Genomic DNA, 13,417 nt, shown 5'->3' with positions numbered 1-13,417 from the left:
TTCTCTCTGCCTGTGTCCCAGCTGCTCTGCCCAGCTCTTCTTCCTTGAACAAGCTGCTTCCCACTCAAAGTCTTCACTCAGCTATTTCTTCTGCTTGGAGTAATGCCGTTTCCCCTTGTTGCCTGGCAAACCTCAGGCCTCTGCTTAAATGTTACTTCCTCGGGGAAGGAAAGCTCTCCTTGAAGCTCTTTGTGTTCTTTTCCTTCGTGGTACTTAAATAATTATTTGTGTAAGTATGGGGTTAAAGTATGGGTTTAATCCTGTCTCCTGACAAGCTACCAATGCCTGGACACAGGATATTTGTAACTCTATCTCATGATTGTGTTACTTCCACCTAGCATGGTGCCTGGCACATTGGAGACACTCAAAAATTACTTATTGGATGAATGGATGAATGAATGAAAATTAATGTGGTCTATAAACACTCATGACCTTGAAATGGCATTGAAGTCAAGGATATAATCCTTAACGTAAAAATGTGACTTTTTTCTATCACTGGATCTCTAGATAATTATTTTCTGAAGAGAGCATGTTAACCTCTAATTGCTTGAGTACATTGAGAGAGTCATTGGCCATCAGCCATCAGCCTAGAGAGAGACTGTGGCTAGTAAGGTGACGGAGCCTGCTGTGACCATGTTCTGTTGAAAGCTTGTATCAGCCACTGAGATGATGATGCTGGTGCAGTGTTTGTCAGACTGATAGGATGGTGGAGGGATTGTTTAGGTATGATGTACCATCATTAGGATCCAGAAGGACCTCACTCCACAGGTTTGAATGGGGGATCAAATGACAATATACAACGTAATAAAGGAAAATTCCAGTGGGCGCTGGACTTAGGTCCTCCAAATCTAATTGAACAAATGCAGAATGAGGGGCCTTAAGAGCAAAACATGTGAAAAGCATGGAGATTTTTATTGACTGAATGAGTCGTTAGCATGGCATGCCTGTCAGAGACATTGATTACTCCTGTAATGGAAACACCGTGTCAACAGCCAATGAAGTCATGGAGCTTCTCTAGTCAGACCACCCCTGCTCTGCCATGCCAAGTTCCTGGAGGCAGATGTGGAGGGAGATGCTGACAGTTGCACTGCTGTGAGCATTGCTAAATATGTCAAATGAGACGCAGTTGAAGGGCTGAGGATTCCTAGTTAACAAGGAGTCAAATTTGGGACAATGTAATGAGACGTCAAGCAAGAGTCAGGATCATTCACTTTGTTCTCTGCAGGTCTAAAGGGTAGACACAGGGTGCACAAGGAAATTCCAGGGAAGTGGATCTTAGTTGAATTTGAGCAGCTGTCCAGCAGGAGAGTGGGCTGTGCAGAATTCCCCTTTATGAAAGCAAATTACCACTTATGCAGGAAACGAAGAAAAGAACTTTGGGAAGCTGTCTGCTAGTTGATGGAGGTTCTATCAGAGTTGTAGGGGCCTTTCTTCCTCTGCGCAGGTAGGTCCAAAATCTCATGTAACTTGGACCTCAGCATGTTTGCAATTCCAGCCCAGAGATAAATGGCCAGTTAAACCAATTACTTTTAAAGATCTCATTTAGAATTCCGTGATTTAGCCTAACACTCCAAGGGATAATCTTATTCCTCTTGGCTTTTGCCACAGAAGCAACAGAATGGAGGGTGGAAGACACACTTGTTGTGGAGAGAATTCATGCACCAGGTAAGAATTGGATAGGCTTCTGCCAAGGTCCCACATCACTGAGTTTCTGTGATTCTAGTAGAAGCCCGAGAAGTATGTTGTCTGTAATTAGAGGGAATTAGATAAGCTATCAGGAAATGTCATAAAGAGCCTTCAGAAGAAAAGAAATGCCAAGGAAATCAGATTGATGATTATATTCTGTAAAGCTGCTCCTCACAATTGAGGCAGCCACTGCATAGGCACAGTCCCCCAACCCAGGAGCCCGTAGCCACAGAGGAGAGATTATGCATGAGCCAGAGCAAATTCTTCCTCCTAGAGGGAAGAACAGGCAGTGTATCTCTTCCTGCTAATATGCTTGTTCTACGCTTCTCCTCGAATCTACATGATTAAGTATATTGTTTATAAAGAAGCCAATGAAATGAACCTGAAAAGACATACATGGTGAATTAAAAAGCATTATTGCAAAGAATAATGGTTCTCTGTCTCTTTCCTGGTTTGCACTAAAACCTTACATTCAGGAAGACAAGCACACGTAGATAAGATTGTCCATCTGCTTTGTTGTCAGAGGTTAAAGTGCAAATGTCCACGAGAAGTTTAGTCCAAAGTAGACATATTTGAGGGGACCCATCACTCAAAGAAGCAGTGTTCACAATAGCAAGGAGTTCATTCTGTTATGAAGTAATAAACTCTTTGATTAAAAGACTGCATTTTCCAAAAAAGATTACACTTTGCACTAGAATTTGGTATTGCTTTATAAGCATACGGCCTTAGCAATTGAAAAACTGACTTGAGTTTTAAAACATAGGGATTTTAAATATTGAAGTTGGGCTTGACATTTTTAAGCTACATGACTGTGGGGAAATGATGTAACCTCTCTGTGTCTAAATTCCTTCATCTGTAAGATAAGGATAATAATGGGAAGGCCTACCTTGCATGGTTCTTATAAGAATGAAAGAATCAAATGTATAAAAGCCGCCAGCATGGCAAAAAGCAAGCACCGAGTTGATGGAGCCACTGATAGAGCTGGGGCCTAGTCATTGTCAACCTGTAGAATACAGAGCTGGGTCTGCATAAGGCTGCAGTTGGGGTACAGCTTAAATAGCATTTGCTGTAGGGGGCTACAGTGAGATCTCCAGTAACTTCAGAAAATCCTGGGGAAAAGAATATGTTAATTCCTGTCACTTTTCTGATCCATACCTTAGTGATACCAATGAAGTAGCATTCGTTTTTGAAAATTACTTGAATTAGGAGTTTTCTAGTTATAAGAAATTATTGTTGAATATGAATTAGATTTGCCAAAGGCGTATGCTACTCTGGAATAAACTTTAGTGCCAGCTGCTGTCCTGGACTAAATGATAGGACCATAATGTAGTGGCCAGTGGGTACTGGTTAATGTCCTCATCTACTTAATTATCAGCTGTCCCCCGGTTTCCCTGAAGAGTTAACGATGCTCAACTATTTCTAGTGAGAGCACTTTGCTACCGAGAGAGTCCAACACTAAGGTGTTTCTTGAACACATTATCTGCATGTGCTAGGTACAACATGCTGGTGAGTTACTTAAAACTCTTCAGAAATGACCCTAGTAGAATATCCATACGGGTTAAGAGATGAAATTTATTTCTTGGCTTAGCATTTTGGAAGAAATCACTTGGCATTTGTCATTGGCAAGATAATAAGAAGCTCTGGTTTCTATTCTCCAAAAGATGCACTTGGCTCCTTCCCTTCTCTGAACTTACACCCATGGCTCTCATTTTGCATCAGAACGTGAAATAATAGGCTTAGTACTTTGCATTTAGTTAATTTGGTGAATTGATTGCACTCTCATCTCTAGGCTATTAAATAGTTCAAAAATAAATATTGCATCACTTGTGGAATATGTAACATGCATGTCATATGAGCTGTGTTTTAAAACAAATGGCAATTATTTAGCATTTACATCATCCTTGGAAAGTATTTCAGAATAGTGCTTTTTAATAATAAGTAGTCAAACACATAACTGGGCTCAATGGACAAGAGAAAAATAAAATTTTAATTTTCTATTGAAAGGTGTGGGCTCGGGAAGAGAGAAAAATACTTATGTGTATTTGTATACATATGTGTATTTGGGACAAACACAGGTCTTGGGGGCAGGATCGAAAGTCAGATTAACTGGATCAAAATTCAGGCTGCATACTGAGCCAGTCTAAGATTTCGCCGAAATCTGGAAGCTGCTCCCACTCCCTGGACTAAGTGCAAAGACTGGAGGAAGCTGTGAACAGTCTGGGCTGGGGTAACATTCCCACTCTGGGAGGAGAAGCTTGCATGAGCTCATGGGGCTTTCCGCCGCAGACCCAGCCTTGGCAACCGCAAAGTGTCCGGTAGTGAAACCCTGGCCGTTAAGTTCTCAAGGGCCTGTTGGAACATACTTGACTCTAAGCAGAGGTCACTATTCCAAGGGTGACTCACGTCTTGGGGTTAAGTGGAGACGATGGGTGGGATCCATGAGCAGATCCAGCTGGTCCCAATGTGGGGGGCTGAGGGAACCACCAGAGTGCATAGCTTGGGAGGGTTGGTCATCTGGAGAGGCGCTGCGTGGGTGCATCCCGGGCAAGAAGGATGGGAGGGTGATCCACTGTCTTCCATACCCTGGGAAAGGTGTCAGACCGTGAGGTCACATTGAAAGGTGTGGGTGTGGGTCCCTCCTTCCCTCCTCCGACGGCGGGGGCCTCGTCTCCGGGCCGCATCACCTCTCTGCCTTGCACACTTCCTGGCTCTGACTCAGCCCTGTCCACGTTCTCTTCCACCATCTGATCTGCCCTCATCTCCCAACGACCACTTCTGGGGACTAAGGAGGTTTAGGGGTGTAGTCAAGTCGGATGCACGGAGGTCGCTGCGGTGGGAGCAGGACGCTGGGAGGGAAGAGAACCTGGGGCGCAGCCGTGGTGGGTGCGCCCTGCCAAGAAGGGCGGGGGCGACGGGGCGCGCACGCGGAGGAGGAGGAGGAGGAGGGAGAAGGGAGGGCGTGTGAGCGAGTGAGACAAGAAAAGGGAGCGCGCCCGCCGCCGCCGCCGCCCTCCTCTGGAGAGAGAGGCTGGAGTGAGGCTGTGCGAAGCGCCGCATTTCAATGAGGACGGGCCGAGGCACATCCCTGCACTAGTGGCCGCAGCCGAGACGCCGCGCTCCAGCAGCTGCCGCCGCCCAGCCCGGCCCCGCCGCCGCCCCCGAGCCGCGCAGCCCCGCAGCCCCGCAGCCCCGCAGCCCCGGCCGCGCCCAGCCCGGCGAGGACAGCACCAGGAGGCAGCCCCCAGCACGGCCACAAAGACCTCCGGCGGCGTCTCTCCGCGGACCGGTGCGTGGTTTGCCTTCCCAGGGGACCAGAGCTGCGGGGAGGGCGGCCCCGGGACCCTGCAGCGCCCGCTCCGCCCGCAGCCGCGGGGCGCTTGGGGCAGGGCGGGCGCTCAGCTTGGCCCCGCCGCCCCGCCCGCCTTTCCTCGAAAGGCGGCCGCCCTGCCCTGGCCAGCGTGGCCTGGCCCGGGGGCGTTGCGTGCGGGCGGCCCCGGGGCTGCTGGCACCTGGCTCTTTTGTCTTGTGCCACGGGGCTTTAAACCTGGAGTCGGGCGAGCGGGCCCCCCCCCAGGCTTTTCGCGTTGTTAGTGGAGATGCAGAGCCAGGGCGGAGGAGCTGGGAGAGGTGCTTGTCATTGTCAGAACTGGCTGTGGAGCGGGAACCAAGGAAGGAGTGGCCGAGCCCGGCCTCTTATTGTGTGTGTGCTTTCCAGTGTCCCCGGGCCGGTGATGTGTGCTTGTGGATGGGGTCGATTCGTGCGTGGTGGTGGCTGCAGCGTGGGTGTTGCAAGTACGTTTGCAGGGTCTCAAGTTCCTTCAGGGACAGCGAGGCTGCCTCATGTTCAAATTAGTACCTGCAGTGCTAAAAGCATGCGGAGAGGAAATGGCATTTTTCCTCCTAGTGGGAGTGCACGCACAGCCCCGCAATGCCCCACAAAAGAGGCTGCTTTTGAAAACCAGGTTTGCGCGGAATTGCTGCTGGATTTGGCAAGGAGATGCTGGTTGGCGAGAGAGCAGATGAAAGGTTTCATTCAAACCGGCTCCCTCTCTGCTGCACCTGCGAGTGTATCCAGGCACGGTGCACACACGTTCAGCGGCCACACTGCAGGGTGTTCCGTGAATGCATTTTATGACTGTTCCTAAATATATTGCATTTCAGTGGGAAAGGAAAGTAGGACAGCGTTTAAAGTATGAATTGTCACATGGATTCGGGTCAGAAGGAATTTTAAGAGAGGTCATATAGAGGAAAATTATAAAAGATAGGCACACACCCTGTGATGTCTACGTCCGTGGCGGTGCACGGGCCTGGAAGGTATGTGTGTGCCTTTTATTCCCTGCCAGTCCTCCTGAATCCTAATCCTACAGTTAAAATATGCTTTGGGACTTCAAGGTCCAGCATCTATTTAGATGTGGTAGCATTTATGTCATTTTTTTCTTGGTATGTGCGTGTGTTTGTAAATTTCTGAAACAAGAACCATGTGCTCACCTAGAGAAGGATGAACAGAGATTCCTCAAAATGGTGAGAAATCCCACTGAGAACAATCAGGGATATTGGTTTCTTGAAATGGCAGGATTTATAGGAAAAGCTCTGATGAGAGACAGTCGCCCTTCTTCCCTCCAGTATCTGTGGTCGCTGTGGTTGAGGCGCTGTGGTTACCAGCTTGGTGTCACTGCACATGTGCACTCAGGCCCTTGGCCACCTATGGTCTCTGAACATTGAGCTGTGTGTTCTCACAGGCTTCCTGTGCAGAAAGTGTAAACCTATGGAAGACCAGTGGATCTTCTTCAGAAGCTCATGTATATGACTAAGCCAAGGCGAGGGAAAGAACACCTATTTTGATGCCACGAATAATTCCCGGCACACCAGGGTGTGGAGGTAGCTGGAGCCTTGAAAATGATTTCACTCTGAGTATGGTTTCTTTTGTCGACACCATTGCCCACTTTTGGACAGCTTCAGGGAAGGGAAGTAAAAGGTGTAGCCCTGTCCTGGATGAAACTGTGATCCTCTTTGAGGAAAAATGCAAATAAAATGAAACTAAGTAAACTTTTTTTTCTATTTTAAATTGTTCTTTTCTTCTTTTTTCATCTGGTGTGGGAATTCCTGGTCATAAAAGCCTGTTCCCCCTGGGGAATTCAGACCATTGCCAAATTATTTGGCCTTTGCCAATTGTCGGTCACTGAGAGGTCGATGTGCACTCTTTCTGGTAACGGGGCTATGCCATCCTTCCCTACCGCCCTGTTTGTTTTCTTTTAGTTTACGTCAATTTGGAAGGAAATTCCCAAAACCCCTAGTGTTGGAAGAATGATCTCTGCCTTTAAGAATAAAACACAAACTTCAAAATCCAGTTTGGCTTTTAAAATTTACAAAATGTTGAAGAGCTTAGTGAGTTGGTGTGAGTACTGAGAGTGACTTCCATTACACCCCCAAGACACACCCCCTTTTAGAAGACAAGAGAGCTCACTTTAAAAACATATAAATTAAAAAGTAAGGGCAGTTACCAGTATCAGGGGCAAAAGTTGGTTCTGTTACATAAGTAATGTCTACAGGATTGGGTATGAAGTGATCATGATTTTAAAGTTATCTAACTTCAAAATCAATGAAACCAGTTCAGAACTGCCTATATATGGTGTAACTGTTTTTTGAAAAATGCAAATTCTGACTATTATGCTGTAGTAAGAAGCATGAAATTGTTTTCATAGTTGGAGGGAACAAAGTGTGCTGAACTCAACACTTCAAGTTTAAATCACACTTCATTTCTCCCTCCCTAGACCTTCAGTGGGGTCAGCAATAGACTCATAAGCAGGTAGATAGAATCACGAACATGAGGGGTCTGCTGACCACTGCCTCATCTGTGTGCAGACGAGGTCTGGATCATTTATGTGGCCTGCCCTAGGTCACTGAGCTAGTTAGGAGTCAGGGTTTACAAAGTCTTGCTTCTCATGCTGAAGAGGAACCAGTTTCAGATGGGCTAAGGATGGAAACACCAGCTTTGGAGTTACAGTAAATCTGGATTCAAATCTCAACCACCTCAGTTATAATTTTGGGACCCTGGATAAATTCCATACTCAACTGAGTATTGATAATATTACCTAGCTTGTTGGATTAATATGAGGTTTGGAAGAGAATTTTTAGCATATTACACAATGATTGATGAGTAATAGTGTCAGGTACAGCCTAGGCATTCAATAAATATTACTTTCTTCCACTTCATTTCTGGAGTACCAAATCTCTAGCCATGCTTTTGGGTGTGAAATTTTAGCCACTCAGAATGAAGCAGAGGTCAGTTTACTGAGGGTCAAAGAAAGGTCAGGGAGACAGTGGTACTTTGGTGAGTTTGGGCTGACTTTCAGAAAGCCGATGTCCGTTTATATGGTGGGACTTGGAAGTGCTTGTAAGGTTCTTGCTCCAAGTTTTCCATTTCCCTGATATTCTATTTCAACATGCCTGAAATGTTGTCATTAAAATTTCTTTCCTTTGAATGTTTTGGTCTTTCCACTTCCTAGATTGTCCTGTTAAAACACAGACTCCCCTGCAAGACTCCACAAACCTTTACCAACCAACCCCTCAGCAAGGATGAACTGGTTCCCCAGGCAGCTTGTTGTGGGGGCCGGGGGTGCAGGTGTTCTTTCAAGGAGTCATGAGATGGAGATCAGGAAGAAAGCAGGGGCCACTCTTGCCAGAAAAGAAAGATTCTGTTCCTACTAGGTCTTTTTGTGACAGGGTCAGGAACACAAAAACAGATTTTGTTAATAAAAAAATGAGTACTTATCATATGCCAGACACTATGCTAAGAACTTCATGTGCATGAACTTATTTAATAGTTAATGCTGACTATGAGGGGATACTGTTCTCATCCCCATTTTGTGATTGAGGAAATCGAGGCTTAAAGGTGTTAAGTAGATTTTTCAAGCTTACACAGCTAGCATGGGGTCAAGTGTAAACTGACATCTTTTTTTTTTTTTTTGAGACGGAGTTTCGCTCTTGTTACCCAGGCTGGAGTGCAATGGCGCAATCTCGGCTCACCACAACCTCCACCTCCTGGGTTCAGGCAATTCTCCTGCCTCAGCCTCCTGAGTAGCTGGGATTACAGGCACGCGCCACCATGCCCAGCTAATTTTTTGTATTTTTAGTAGAGACGGGGTTTCACCATGTTGACCAGGATGGTCTCAATCTCTTAACCTCGTGATCCACCTGCCTCAACCTCCCAAAGTGATGGGATTACAGGCGTGAGCCACCACCCCCAGCCCCAAACTGACATCTTTCAAGCGTAAATTGACGTTGAGGTTTACCTTGATTTCTTCAATCCCAAAGATAGCCTTAGTGAAAGGAAGCACCAAGAAATGTACTTCCAAAGAACATTTTTTTCCCTTTCTTGTTGTTCCTCTTCCTTCTCTTCCTCCTCCTCTTCCTTTTTCTTTTTTTTTAAACTCAACTTTTCTGAAGTACTAAATGTAAGTAAATGAGGTTTAGTGAATTTGCTTTTAAAAATATTGCATGTGTGAATATGTTAGAAAATCTTCTTTAAGTTTTAAATCAACCTACGGACTGATTTAATTTGCTCTCCATCTGGCCATGGGGTGCACAAACACTGTGGAACTTTTACAATCTGACTGTTATGTTGCCTGCCCTCTCTTTCTGTCCCAGCCCACCATAGCTACTTATCTTTCACTGTACAATGATATGAGAGCTTATTTTCTTCCTGCTACCAGGATTAGCACGCTTGCCCTGCAAGCTATGGAGTCAGGGAAACCTGGGGCAGAGTTGCTGGTACCAGCATTTCTCCACTGTATTACTTGGAGCAATTTAGGAGAAAGTTTTCCGTGCCTCAGTTTCTTCATTTGTAAAAGAGGACACTACTTTGGAAAGTTGTTGTGTCTGCTGGGAATATCTGTTTGAAGCCCGATGCACTGCAGGCAACCTAGGAGTTGCTTCTAACAAATCTGTGGTTGATTAATAAGCTGTTTCCACTGGGGTCAGCCCTTTCTACTGAGAGCGTGCAGAGGAGCCTGTGTTTATTTTATGGGAATTCACATCCCTTTCTCTTTCTGTCCCACTTGATAATTCATATTAAATGTGTCATCAGTTACAGCAATATTTCCACCCAGCTGTTTTGAAGCAGACCCTTTGAAATTCTGATCTCAAAACAATATCATCCCAAAACCTTGGGAGGCCAAAGGGGTTGGGGGGCTGGGGAGGGTCGCTTGAGGCTAGGGATTCAAAACCAGCCAGGACAATATAGCAAGACCCTCATCATTACTACTAAAAACAAACAAACAAACAAACAAAATAATGGAGGAAATTAACAAGGTGTGGTGGCAGGCACCTGTAACCGTTACTACTGAGAGAGACTGATGCAGGAGGATAACTTGAGCCCAGGAGCTCGAGGCTTCAGTGAGCTATGATCGTGCCACCTCGCTGCAGTCTGGGTGACAGAGCAAGACCCTGTCCCTAATTTAAATATATATATATATATATATAAAACCCACATCAATATGTGTGTCTGCTTTTGTTTCTGGGGCTCGTAGGTCCTACTTGAAGTCCATCATGTCCTTCGGTAGAGACATGGAGCTGGAGCACTTCGACGAGCGGGATAAGGCGCAGAGATACAGCCGAGGGTCGCGGGTGAACGGCCTGCCGAGCCCGACGCACAGCGCCCACTGCAGCTTCTACCGCACCCGCACGCTGCAGACGCTCAGCTCCGAGAAGAAGGCCAAGAAGGTTCGTTTCTATCGAAACGGAGATCGCTACTTCAAAGGGATTGTGTATGCCATCTCTCCAGACCGGTTCCGATCTTTTGAGGCCCTGCTGGCTGATTTGACCCGAACTCTGTCGGATAACGTGAATTTGCCCCAGGGAGTGAGAACAATCTACACCATTGATGGGCTCAAGAAGATTTCCAGCCTGGACCAACTGGTGGAAGGTGAGCGCTGTGAGATAACCCCCACGTGACCCTACAGCTTCCAGGCTCAGATTTCCACAGTGTTCTAGCTGGCTCCCATTTGTCCTCTGGCAATTGGCATTCAGCCGAGGGCTGTAATCCTTACGGTTTCACATGTTAGAATGTGCTGTTGTGTACTATAAAAAGGAAAAAAATTAATGGTATCGTCGGGTAGCTTATAATAATGGACCAAGGGGAAAAGTGCCTAATTCTACAGCATTCTCTATTTTCTTTCTCACACTCATTTTGCATTAATTTTAAAAGTCCATTTTTATCTCTTGAATCTCAAATTTATATTCATTTCTAAATGCAAATTAAACTTTTTCTATCACCATATCTGAAAGTACTTGAATTGAAAATGATAAATGGTCATGAAATTTTAGAGCTGAAAGGAACCTTTGATAGCCATCAAACCCATTAATTTTATCTTTGGAGACTGAGGACCAGAAAATTCAAATGACATGTCCATGGTTACATGGTAAGATGGTGATGACCCTGAACCAAAACTTAGGTTTTCTGACAACTCATTCCACTGTGATGCTTCCTTTTGAGTTTAAAGGATTATTGTCTTTCTCAGATATTTGCTGAGATGCAGGCACTAGTCTGTTCAGTTTCATCTTTTTAGTCCAATTTAGGTTAATAGTAATTATCTGTTTCAGACATTTAATGTGGAAATAGGACTGTCTGCATCCGCGGTTGCAGTCTGGTGTCTTATGCAAGCAGAGAAGGTCACCAACTCCGGACTACACTTGCCTCAGGACTGACCCTATTTGAACAGGGCATAAAGCCTGTCATTGCCTTAGAAACCATTGCCAATTAAAATGAGTTGGAGGAAAAGGACCGGGATTAAATGTATACCAAGGTGCAAAGAGGCTAGCAGATCCTCTTTGGAGAGCTGGTTTTCTGAGATTGAGATCTCAAGGCCCTAATGATGAAGAAGTAGATAGCACAAAAGAACCTGGGAGAGGGAGGTCAGACAGAGTGTTGGAAGAGCTTGATTTCGCCTTGAGCTCATCTTTACTCCAGAGCTATCTGCTCAGGCTGTGTAAAACTGGGTCCAGCAGGGATGCCATGTAATCCCCTCCCTCCCTGTGCAGGTAGCAGGAAGCACCCGTTGCACCCCTGTTGGAGTTGGGGGTTGCTCTTCCCTGACTGCACACTAACAGAGCCCTCTTGTCCTGCTTTGTAACCAGTGTTTGTGGCTCAAAGCTGGGGGCTTCTCCCATTTTGCTCCCCTTCATCCCTTGGCAGGAATGCCAGCCTGATCACAGTGTGACTGGCCTTGAGAGCAAGCAGAGGAGCCTGTGTTTATTTTGTGGGAATTCACATCCCATTTTGGTGACTTGACATGCTGCCAACATGCCTGTGGACTTGGCCTTTTTCCTTCTATTCAGAGGGTGGAACTTCCAGTAAATTAAAGGAGAAGAATGAACATGAAATTTTACTGTTTCAGCTTTAATTTTTGTGCCCTGTCCTTTGCATGACCTTGGGAAATTCAAGGTTAAATGGAACATTTGGTGGTATAGTCCAGGGGATCAGGATAAAAGTCATATGCAAAGTCAGGTGCATGACCAGTCAACAAGCCATCCCTCTGAGGGCTGATAGTACTGCAGGGGAAAATATGGCAAGATCTCAAAGCACGTCCTAACACAGCCATGGGTTGACACCTCACTCTGTTCCAGAGTCATTTATGTAGCATCTGTGGGAGTTGGGGGACTTCAATCAGTTTCTCACCCAAAATAATCTTTACTTAGAAGTGGCCAGAGATACTCCAATGACTCCCATCCACCAAGGAGAGGGTCTGGGAGGTGGCACATGACAGTACTCCCTTCACATCTAGGAACCAGCAAAATCGTGGCATACTTGCCACCATCTTCTTTGTCTTTTACTGGAAAATAATGCTGCTCTGAGGGACTGATGTCTTGACTGACGGTAATAATGATAACTCTCAGTTACTGAGCATGGGCCAGGCACTGGTCAAATCCTTGTATATATAAATACATTTAATTCTCACAATGATCCTAGGAGGTAGGAACTGTTATCCTTATACTACCCTGAGCAAAGCAAGGTACAGTGTGTTTAAATGATCTGCTCAGACTCACAAAGAAATAAATGATAGAGTTAGGATTTGAACCCAGGAAGGCTAGTGCCAAAGCTTGAGCTCTTAACTACCTCTAAGATGCTGTGTGCTGTGAATTCAATTCCTATGAAAAGCACCCTTGCGTTTGTTTTAATACAGTGGATTTTTTTGATGTAATGCAATGGTAGATGTTTCATTGTCAAGTTAACTGCAAACCCTAAGTTGTTCCCGTGGCTATTAGTGACATTGAAGTGTTATTGTATTAGCTTCTTCTAGAAAACACATGTTTTTAATCTTGACATAATTCCAGGAAAGAAAGATGCAGCTCCCAGAAACACTTTAATATTTTCATTTGCCCCAAAACACTTTTTCCCCTTAATCAATATGAAGTAACTGCCAATTGAATATTCTGATGTTTAAAAATGACTTTTTGGAGAAAAAAAATTCTCTGATTGAATGAATGGTAACTTTGGTACAGTGTGTGAGTTCACATGTTGGCTGCATTTATTTTTTGAATTTTCATTTAAACAGATTTTTTTCTAATTCATAACACTGACAATTAGCATGCAGCTGCACTTAGTGTTTAAATAGCTGGAAATTCATTTAGATTCGCCTCTGTCAATTACATTTTTTGCTTAGTCTGTTAAAATGCAAACCGTTGCTTCATATTCATCATTAGGCTCATATCTCTCACTTCACATACTAATTTT

The 13,417-nt window shown here is 45.2% G+C and overlaps 1 protein-coding gene across 3 annotated transcripts in view; it reads left to right on the top strand.

Annotated features, from left to right (window-relative positions):
• Positions 1-4,693: 4,693 nt before the first annotated feature.
• DCLK1 (doublecortin like kinase 1) overlaps positions 4,694-13,417 on the top strand; it is a 359,661-nt gene continuing 350,937 nt past the window's right edge. For all 3 annotated transcript variants that reach the window (XM_017973046.5, XM_035302465.3, XM_035302469.3), the window contains exons 1-2: positions 4,694-4,972; positions 10,215-10,609. In XM_017973046.5, coding sequence (XP_017828535.1) covers positions 10,234-10,609 — 376 coding nt within the window. In that variant the 5' untranslated portion in view covers positions 4,694-4,972; positions 10,215-10,233. The remainder of the gene's footprint in view (positions 4,973-10,214; positions 10,610-13,417) is intronic.

The sequence above is a fragment of the Callithrix jacchus genome, chromosome 5 (genome assembly GCF_049354715.1).
Source record: "Callithrix jacchus isolate 240 chromosome 5, calJac240_pri, whole genome shotgun sequence".
Taxonomy (NCBI): domain Eukaryota; kingdom Metazoa; phylum Chordata; class Mammalia; order Primates; family Cebidae; genus Callithrix; species Callithrix jacchus.
Note: the sequence above shows the minus strand (reverse complement) of the source record. Positions and strands in the feature narration are given on the sequence as shown.